The 11,177-nt window shown below is 41.4% G+C and overlaps 1 protein-coding gene across 1 annotated transcript; it reads right to left on the reverse strand.

The window, feature by feature from the left end:
- Positions 1 to 4,648: 4,648 nt before the first annotated feature.
- LOC143008977 (opioid growth factor receptor-like protein 1) lies at positions 4,649 to 9,898 on the reverse strand. Its single transcript, XM_076160969.1, has 7 exons — positions 9,574 to 9,898; positions 8,566 to 8,652; positions 8,372 to 8,450; positions 7,881 to 7,959; positions 7,650 to 7,716; positions 7,409 to 7,554; positions 4,649 to 7,000 (listed from the first exon to the last, which is right to left on the reverse strand). Exons 1-7 carry the CDS (start codon positions 9,754 to 9,756, stop codon positions 6,598 to 6,600), a joined length of 1,044 nt encoding a protein of 347 aa, XP_076017084.1. The 5' UTR covers positions 9,757 to 9,898; the 3' UTR covers positions 4,649 to 6,597.
- Between the last annotated feature and the right edge of the window lie 1,279 nt (positions 9,899 to 11,177).

Genomic DNA, 11,177 nt, shown 5'->3' on the forward strand with positions numbered 1-11,177 from the left:
CTCTTTTTCCCTTTATGTGAATTTGCTCTTTATGTCTCTAACAGCTTTAAATCTAACTTGGAGTTTGGCTGACAGCTCGTGTAAATAAAGAACTATTGAAGTATCAAGTAAAGGATTTGTGTGATTCTTCTGAAGTCTGGACTGCAAGGGAATGTTTGCTGCTGGGGAGAGGAAATAGGGAGAGGCTAGTCTCTGATTGGCCGGTTTCCCTGACCCAGCGACCCACTCAGCCCTGACTGTCCCAGTGGGGCTGAGACACATGCACACACACACACACACACTCATACAGTATATTTGTGTGTATGCAACACAGGACATCAGAGATACTTGTCTATGGAAGGAATGGTGGAAATGCCGATAAATTAGATGTAAAATGACAACTTGCCAACATTAATTCCAGTGTTTATATTTTATTCTTTCCCATAGCTTTTCTAAGAATAAGCTAACTTGTAACCACATCTTTCAATATACTTAAGTAGTCCTTATATCATCCCAAGGCAAACAGAATACATTAACTATTCTATTCCAACTGTTCTACCCATTAACTATTTATTCTATATACCAAATAAATCAATATTTAAGTGTTTGTGTGTTCAGTTGTTCAATGAGCCGCATAGAAAGAAGATTTCCATTTGATCACAATGTGCTGCAAGACCTTTATACATCCTTGGCTGATGTAATGCTGCAGCCTCTATGTGTGTGTGTATTTAAAGAACCTACTTTGGAATTTTAATTGGAACTCAGGGAGAACACGCACACATGAGAAACACAACCAGCAAGTGTGTTTCGTTGTGTTAATGTTATGCTAGTCTAGAATAAAACAACCATGCAATCTACAATACATAGGTGAGTGTAGATGTTAAACTGCGTTGTGTTGATTATGGCCGGTGTGTATGTACAGAAACATACAGTATAAATTGTAAAACATGTAGTTCTTGCTCTGAAACACTAGAGGTCATAAGAGGCCTGCGTGTCTTCATGGTGCTGCTACACCAAAACACAAGATTGTAGTCCTACAAACTCTTAATCACATCATTCACCATCAGCTTCCTCTTTTCTGCATGAAATGTTTTGGTTTTGGTTTCGGTTCATGATTTACATTTTATATTTACATCTGTGATTGTACATCATTGATTAGATAAGATAAGATAAGATACTTTTATCTTAGCAGTTGGGGGTTTGGTTCCTTGCTCATGGGCACCTCGGCAGTGCCCTGAAGGCATACTGGCAACTCTCCAGCTGCCATTCCACTTTTTTGGTCTGCACCGGAACTCGAACCCAGCTGAGTCCCCCTCTGAACTGAGCTGCTGCCGCCCGCCCAATTACCAATATACATAGTTTTATACTGTATCTATTTATATTTTCATTTAATTAAGCTTTAACCCATTTAGTATATGACTGGATTCATATTCATATCCTTTTTTGTGTTGTCACTTTTGCATCTCACTGGTTTTCTATGAGGTAAGTTAAGTTCTCCATATTTTAAAATGGTCAATTGTAGTAGCAAGCAAGCTCTAGTTTCACCTGAAGCCTGCCCCTCACAATAGTGAGTGAAGCAAAGTGTGTACAGTCTGTGCACTCACCACAAGATGGTGGTGTGACGTCTTACAAATGCGCCGCTGCTGCAAACGTTCCATTTCTAAACTCATTGTTTGTATTGATGTTTTGATAAAGCCATGGTTAATGAAGTTTAATGCTGTATTAAAGATTTCAAGCCTCACTAAACTCATTATTGTCTTGATAGTCTATTAAATCTGTACTGCAACCTGTTGTGTGTGTGTGTGTGTGTGTGTGTGTGTGTGTGTAGGATAGTGATAATGAGAGTTTCAGGGACATGCGTCCTGTACTTCCATGTCTGAAGGGGTCAGTCATAATTCAACAAACAGAAACATAATGTGTATTGTGCAGTTCCTCTTTTGTGTGCAGCAGAAAGCAGAAGCTGACTTTACGCTTCAGCTCCAGTTTCTACCACAAGGCAGAAAACAGAGAATCTCCCCGAAACCAGACTTACTACCAGTTTCGGCCTGTTATTAAGAGAGAAGCACAGTAGGAACACAGTCACTATCCACTATCCTGCTGAGTGTGTCCTATTTAAACACACTCAGCAGAATATCACAATATCTCTTACAAAACTGTGTCAATTAAAGCAGCAACTACAAGTAAGTGTCTACTGGGGAAGTATATTCAACATTATTTACAGTTCATACATCTTCAGTTTACAACTCTTAATGTCTTTCTGAACGGCACTTGTTTGACTACTACAATCTGACATAAATCTGTTTCAGTCAGATCAGAGGTGATGTTCACTTAAAGTACATAAACGCTACAGAAAGAAAGTTATTTTCTTCCATTTGGATTGGATTGGATGTTGAAGATACCAAATATTTATGCAAATGCTATGCAGAATTATGCATTATGCTTCCTTTTAATGGAACAATGGATTCAGCCTCAAGGGAAATGTAAAGAAAACTCAAGTTTGAAGAGATTTGTGAAAATGAAGTCATCCAATAATGGCTAAATGTATAACTGAATTTAAACTAGGAAAACAGCTTTCAGTGGATTAAGTTATAGGAGTGAAACTTTCTCCTTGCTTTGTAGACTTCTGTTTTCCTTACAACTGGAACTCAGACAGGGACGGAAAAGTGTCAACCTGAAGACTGACTGCAAGGGAGAAGATGAGACAAAGGTCGAAAGAACGAGATCACTTCCAGAAAAGTCTTGTTCTGTTGTTACAACACTAACTTCCCACTGTCACAAAACGAGTGTGAGTGTTTTAAAATTGTCCCCCCTTAATGCCGAAACCCCCACAATGACAAAGATGTGGATAGGAAATATTGTGAAATTCCTTTTTTTTGTAAAGGCTCAGGAACCTGCAGAGGAACACGATGAGGGGAAACATACGGCACAGGGCACAGGAAGCACATGGAGACGCCATCTGTTGTTGGGCAACACAATGCATAATGCCAAACTGAGGGTACACACGCTGTGGAAAACAAGCACACACACACACAAAAGGAGCACAGGCTAAACTAACAACAAGAACAAAAAAAACAAAAACAAAAATTGTTATATTGTTGATTTTCTTTTACAATTTCCAAAAAATCTCCAACACTTACCCCTCACCCTTCCAAACTGTAATGTCTTTCATCATTTACTGAGCTCTTTATGCTCTTGTAGTGCCTCTTTTGCATTTGTGGTGGATGGTTTAAGACTTTTGCAATGACAAATCTTTTAATATAAAAATCAATGAAGAGCAGAATCTGTCCCTGTAGGCCTTTGTACATTAATACAATATGAAAACAGCAAAAAATCCAAGAAATGTGTTTTCCACCAACATTTCTTTGCTGCCATATACATGTAGATTCATCACAGTGACATGGGAGCAGCTGCCTCAGTGTCTTTGGCTGTATTTCAGACACAAGTCAACAAGTCAAGCTGCAGGACCACCTGGCAAGTCTGCAGTGACTGAGGTGATTATCTGCAAATGGAAATTATTAACCAGGCATAACAGATCATAACATCACACACCCAAGAGAAGACAACCATTTATTTTGTAATATTGAAAAAGCATATATTTGTTTTAGGCTTTTTGTTATAAGTGAGGAAAAGCTTTTATATATTTGTTTGATTGTTCAGTTGCTCTCTAAATCCTCTGTAATGAGAACTTTAATCTGTGAAGTTTAAGCTGGCGTCTGTGATACAGCAGGTGGCCCTTTTTTCCAGTCTTTGTTCATAAAGTTCAGACATCCCCCATGTTTGACTGTGATTCATGTGAAAATTAATCATATCTGACGATCCATTTGCAATCTCACAGTTTGTTGTCCTTGTTGTCAGCTGTTTATCTTTGTGATTGTCATGCAAATGCAGTAATGGTATATTCCTGCCACTGAAAATAAGAGCGGGATTGGTTTATGAAGAGAAATGATGATGCGATAAATGAACTATGCTTCTTGGAAATAGCATCCATAACTTAATTGTGCAGCTGAGCTCTGAACTGCTGTGAACACAAGAGAGGCATGAAATTATGAGACGCCTTGGCCAAGTGTCAGAAGTTGAAACCGCTGGTGAACTCTGTGTGACAGCGGTTGCCTACATAGACACAAAGTGAGGTTTCATTTCTCTTTCTTCCCTCGCCACATCTTTCCCGCACACTGATCCCTGCATATGCAGTCAACCATAGTGAATATTTTCAATTAATTTAGTATTAATACATGCGTCGAGGAATCTAAATGTGTCAAAGTGTCGGCAAGCATTCAGGATTGCTTAACCTCCTGAGACCATGCATCCTCATATGAGGACATTACATTTTTCCTTCCCTACACCCTATACATTATTGAGCTTAACTTAAACCCGTTGTCCTCATGTCTGGACAATTTCTTGCTTCTCCCTAGTGGTATAAGCACCACTTCTGGTTACTTGAAAATACCAAAGAGGAAGCAATGTGTTGTACTTTTTGTGTTCATATGTAGAACCCGTATGATCACTCTTATTGTTGGTTTTTGTTGTACTTATGTTTACTTTTTTAGGTCCCACTACTACCAAATAGCAAGGACAAACTAAAACTGCATACAAAATAAATGTCTGGACCTCAGGAGGTTAATCTGCATAGAAATAACATGAACATCAGGTAAGGACATCATCTATGGAACAATCACATTTTATTGAATAAGCCAAATACAAACATTTTTTTCAAGTATTATATATCTTCAACCTTCCCATGGTGTCAATTAAATGAGAACTTATGCATTTGATTTAGTTATAGTGATTCTTTACATTAAATACACACTCACATGTGCTGTATATGGCTGTAATGCAACGCAAGCAATAATATCTCTATCAAAATGCTGTACAAAAAAACAGGATGCACAGGAAATTAGTCGGGAAAGACACTCGTCATCGGATACAAGTTAACGTAAAAAATACAAAAGAGGCACTTAAGAATATCACACGCACACACACACAAACAAACACACACACACACACACATACATACAAATTACAGTTTTATACTTCAGCCCATGTTACCATACAATTCACCTGAAAAAGTTGTTATTGTAGTTTTTGTTGATTTTACAATTATATCAGATAAACTTGGCTCATGTAGTATGGCCTTATCCCAACAGGAAGAACAGCTGAGAAAACAGGAAGAACTGTCCAGATCCAGATCCAGATCACACAGAAACACGACCCACACCCCCCCGTAATGGCAAACATTTTGAAGCAAAGACCCAGGAACACAACAACAACTCAAGCGATGCATCTAGAACTCAACACGTTATCATCAAGAGGTTTTAATATCAGTGTTGTCCGACACCTAACAGACCTGTAATGAGTTACGTTTTAGTGTCCCGTGATTTTGTGATCGGAAGTTGAAGGATTGTGTGTGTACAGAGCTTAAGATTCTATTATATGGCTGATCTGGATTGAACCTACAGCACTTTGAACAGGAAGACACCGATTGTCAAGAAACACAACCACTGATCACACTGTTTTCACTGATTCATGTACAATTACCACCCAGTCATCCTGTGAGGTGAACAATAGAGGGAATCCAGGTCACAAAACTCCAGCAAAATCCCCTAAATCACAGCTAGTTATTCATTAAATCAGTTAAATTGTTACTGCAGTTTATTGCCAATGAAAAAAACAACACTTCCTCTGGATTTTTCTAGTCTGAATACAGAAGGGTAGTAGTTTTGCAATTAAATCCATCTCATCTATAATAATAATATAATAATCGAGCCCTTTATGTTTGACCTCCAATGATGGCGCCTGTGGCGGCTCAGTGGGAGTGGTAATGTCACTACAAAGCCTTTCTCTTCTTAACTAACTGTGTGTGTGTGTGTGTGTGGGGGAGAGGGGGGGGGGGGTCCAGATACCAAGTCACTAACAAAATCTTGTCCTTTTTCTTTACAATGCTGTACAAGATCCAGAAGGAGTGGCTACCATCGATTTTTACACTGAGTTTAAACGCAGTCGGCTACAAACCATCAACTACAAAATATACGGTTTGATAGTATTGCTATGAGAAACTACCAGCTCCTCTGCTGTAAAAAACAAGAGAAACTATTTCCCCTCTAATACTCTGCACTTTACAAGGTGAGCTCTGCCTCACATGTTGCCCAGAGGAGGAAGACTTTCTCTCTCAAATCCACCTGGAGAGGACCGCGACTCTCTGACGAGCTCCAGGATACACAAACGTGAAGCTAAATGGACTCTGTGTGTCGTTCCAACCAACACCCAGTGTGTCGTTCCAACCAACACAATCAACAACCAACAACCAATCAAACCAGGTTAGACGCTTCTGAGACTGTTCCAAGGCCAGTGTGTGTGTGTATTTGACCTCCCTATCCAGCCCTCAGCACTAACCTCACCCCACCCAATACACCCTCATATGGATAAACTGACTTATTACCAAATTTAAAATATAATTATTACAAAGGTCAATATGAAAGGCTTTAACCTGATCTGATTCTAATGAAAGCTGTTGATCAAAATCTCCCTACAAAGGATCGATCTCTCCGATCTAACTCATTTTCTTTGCTTATGCCATCATTACTGCTCCTTTCAGTCCCTTAGAGCCCCTCAGCCAGCATGTCATAGCATCATGAGGGGTAATACCACCCCACTACTCTCCTCCCCTCTCCTCTGGTGTTCTGGCGTCGAGGCAGGTGCTCGGATCCCGCTACTTCCGGCGCCGCCCCCTACAGAACCGCCGCTGCCAGCTCCGCCCCCACGCCTCTTTGGCGGCGGGCCCCAGAGGAAGGCGTGAGCGGGCCTGTAATACTGACGAGCGTACCGGAGCAGGCGCCTGCGGCTGGTCGGCTGGCGGATGGTGTAAACAAAGTATTCCAGGATGCTGTGCTGCATGTTGGGAAGCGTGTTGTTGCACAGCGACTCCTCCAGGAAGAACCGGACCAGCGGAGCCTTGAAGGCCTCGTACCCGAGTTCGCCCAGGGACTTCAGGATACGAGTGATTCGCAGGTAGTTGTGCTGAGACCTTAAAAATAGGAGAAAGGTTTAGGTTCCTGATTTGAATTCTGCAGATATTTGCCAATTTTTGCTTCATCCCGAAAGGTGCTTTGGCAAGAGAGGAATCTCACTGTACAACAGATGATAAAAGCGTTTGCATATTTTTAATGAGATACTGAGAGCAAAGCAAAGCCATAATAACCTAATCTGCCTTATGGTATAGAATGTGCTGATTTGCATGTGGGAGCGATAACGGCAACAACGGCCATTAACTGAATTCGCTTAGAAGCATCCGAGGGCTGGATGAGGTTTAATAATTATACTGAGAGCTTGCAGAGGAAGTGAGAATAATACAAAACCACTGTTTGTGACCAGAACCACTTCCGCATCTGTCTGTTGCATCCAAACACACACACACACACACACACACACTCACTCATTAAGGTGCTGAAAACGCTCCTGCCAGTTGGAAGCTCGGGCAACGTTCCCGTACTTATCCAGCAGCTTGATGCCGTAGAAGTCCAACATGAGGGAATAGGCCGCTAGGAATCTTCGTTTGGCTTCCCGAGTGCTTTGGAATTCCTGACCAAAGTCAACACAGAACAGAAAACAAGTGTGTGTGTGTGTGTGTTTGTGTGTTTGTATACTGTATGAGGTGTAACGCGTTGGTGTCTTACTTTGATCTCATCCTGAGTCAGTTCATGTGCGTAGAAGTTGAGCCCTTGTTCTCTCAATGGGAATAACCTGTCACACACACACACACAACACAATTATGAAGTAGAATTGGCATGAAATGTGTTGATCATTCAATTCTACAGTAGAAAGACTTTTTAAATACAGTTAAATCAAGCTGACAACATATAAAGTGAGACACAAGTGTGTGAACATAGACGCTGAAATTCTCTCACCACTGAATGTAGGTGTGATTGTGCTCCAGTTTGTCATAGTCGCCTCTCCACTTTGTCAGAATCTCCTCCACATAGATACCTGAGACGAGACACGGGATCTTAAGCTACTGCACACTTTTCTAAGGTGTGTGTATGTGTGTGTGTGTGTGTGTGTGTGTGTGTGTGTGTGTGTGTGTGTATGTGTGTGTGTGTGTGTGTTAGTGAGAGGTGAGTGAGAGAGTGAAAGAGCATGTTTTGACACTGGATCAGGCCCCTGATCAAGTGGACTTTCCCCCACTCAAACATAACATTTAGCCAAACATAACACACTAAGCCCAAAGCCAACATCCCTCCACTCCCCTGTGTCAGGAGGTCTGGATCTGTGTGTGTGTGTGTGTGTGTGTGTGTGTGTGTGTGTGTGTGTGTGTGTGTGTGTGTGTGTGTGTGTGTGTGTGTGTGTGTGTGTGTGTGTGTGTGTGTGTGTGTGTGTGTGTGTGTGTGTGTGTATTTACCATCTGGTACTAGAGGGATCTTGTTCAGGTAGAAGCGCAAGTTACGGTACTCATTGGGTTGCCGGGGCTTTTTGAAATTCTGCAAACACACACACACACGGAGCACATTTCACATTTATGGGACTCAATCAAAGCTCAGCGATGTAATTTGTGTATCTGCATGTGTGTGTGTGTGTCTGAGTGGAAGTATGTACTGGATAGCTGTGACGATACTTGTACAGGTCCCTCGCAGCGTAGAAACTCCTCTTTATCTTAGGGAGAGATTCCGGGGAATCGGTCAGCTGAGAGACAGACAGAGGGGAGAAAGACAGACAGGTGTTTTGATTCAAACATTGGCTGCAGATTGATACATCACTGACTTTGCTTCTGAGGTGGAGGGATGGTCCATTTCTCCCCCAGCAAAGGAGGGCATTTCACATCGGCGCTGCTGTGCAATCATCGCCAGAGAACATTGGAAACTAGATCTGACTCACTTCAAATGTAGGTCGCGATTTGAGAGGAAGCACACATTCAGTGTACAGCTCTGTGTTGTGTTTAGTATCAACACATAAAAACACAATGATAGCAGAGTATTGAACACATCATTTAAGAGCTACCAACCAAGAAGTATATAAAATTGTGCGATCATAATTCAGTTTTAAATGTACCTTCTTTATTATGCCGTATTTATGTCTTACATTAATTATTAAATACATACAGTATATAAGATGACAGGGACTTTCCTTCATCCTCTCGCTGTATGATGATGTAATTCTTGTCTGCTCTAAAATCTTTATGTAAGATCCTAACATTTAACACACGCACACACACACACACACACACACACAAACACACACACACACACACACCTGATCACCTAAATCAGGTGTGTTCAAGGTCTGGGGAGTAGGTGGTTCTTGAATAAACACTGATCAGGTGGAATTACTAAAATATTGTAGTTTGTATTGATTATTATAATACTGATATTGTTGATCATTGTTTGTTATTAGGATTGTTGTAAAAATTCGGTGGATAAGTTGATAGCTGAAACAAACAAACAAACAGCATGTATTGTGGGTATTATTGCTTTTCCGGTTGCCCTCTCTGCGTCCTGGCCTTGTGGCGCGCGCGCACACACACACGCACGCACACACACACACACACACACACACACGCACACACACACACACACACACACACACACACACACACACACACAGTACCTGCGGGGACATGTCACCGGCTTCCGCGGCGTTCCGCTCGCTCTCCGCCGGGCTGAGGGAGTCGCAGATGCCGCTGTCATCCTCCGCCGTCTCGTCGCTCTCTGAGTCCGACCCCCACGTCGAGTCGCATTCCTCCACGGTGCTCGGCTCCTTGTACCGCCAGCTGCCCAGCAGGTTTCCCATTTAAAAATCATGCACACACACCCGCGCTCTCTTATTGTCCTTTGCTTTCCACAAAATACTACATCATTCGGCACAGCACGCTGCCTTTGGTTGGCGGATCATTGCGCCCTGAGTGTGGTGCTTTTAAATGGCAGAAAAAAAAGGGAATTTCCGATGCGCGTCTCTATATGAGGGCTGATCAGTGCCACACTCCTACAGGAAGGAGAAGGTTGTAAAATACTGTATTCAAAGTCCTATTTTCACTAGATTAGTTATCAGGACATATGTGTGTAATGTTATAATCACACACTGTAATGTTCACATGCATTTCACAGGATTGGGGATAAGAGATTGATGTATAAATGACACAATTTACACACTTACTGTCCTTAATCACTGCCATGTTTTTACTGGATGAAGGTCACACAGATCAAAGTCAAGAGCTTTTTCCAGCATAAAACCCCATCTTAAAGCCCATCTACCACAGGAAACATGTCAGTTTGTGCAGGACCGACACAACATCAGTGATGAGTGATACTGTACATCGCTTCTCAATTCTGTCTCTTTGGGGCATTAATCACCCCCCATATTCCATCTTCCTGAACGCAGCATCAGGACCAGAGCGGCTGCATCACATGACACTGGGACTGAAAGAGGTTAAGGCATCCCAGCTGAGACTATCAATGTCACACCAGGAACAAAGGGAACTGCAGAACGGAGCTGGAACGTGTCCTAAATGTGATCGACCCTGTGTTTGCATTAAGGTTGAGGTATTTAGACTTTAACCTAAATTAAGAGAAGACGTGTGAGAGGATCTGTCTCAATTATACAAATGTACTTGTTTGATTGGTAAATATTAATTGATTCTTTATTTAATGCATCAAAATATTAACATATTCATTACAGCAATATAGAAAACATAAACTGTCAGGTGACTTGAACGACTTTTGTCTCCAGAATGTTCAGTTATTATGTAATTTGACAGAAAACATGCAGACTCTGACCTTTACTATTTATCTAAACTATTTGTGTGAAGAGATGGGCTTGCTGAGTCACTGTGGCATGTGTTTTGATCTTTCCATTGTTCTGTTTTTGTCAAAGGAGAAATGGGAAGCACTAAAAAAACTATACTTTTACTTTATTAATTAATCAATAAAAGTTCAGTCTGTGACCACTGCTTCCTCAAAATCAGAAGACCATGAAAATCCAATCTGCTGCCCCGCCAGCTGCCTGTGGCAAGATTTCATCCAAACATACTGTATCAAACAAAACACCAACACAGGAAATAAGTAGAAGCACCACTGCTGTTTCAGTTGTATGTTTTATCTTCCTGTCTTAACTGCTCCAAAGGTTTGCCCAAAAAAAGCAAAACGTCTCAACTAAGAGGAGAAACTTTGCTTTCATTCTATCAACGTTCTGTGCATTAAAGGGGAATTACACTG

The sequence above is a fragment of the Genypterus blacodes genome, unplaced genomic scaffold (genome assembly GCF_046128005.1).
Source record: "Genypterus blacodes isolate CSIRO-AG114 ecotype Tasmania unplaced genomic scaffold, CSIRO-AGI_Gbla_v1 ptg000108l_1, whole genome shotgun sequence".
NCBI lineage: Eukaryota > Metazoa > Chordata > Actinopteri > Ophidiiformes > Ophidiidae > Genypterus > Genypterus blacodes.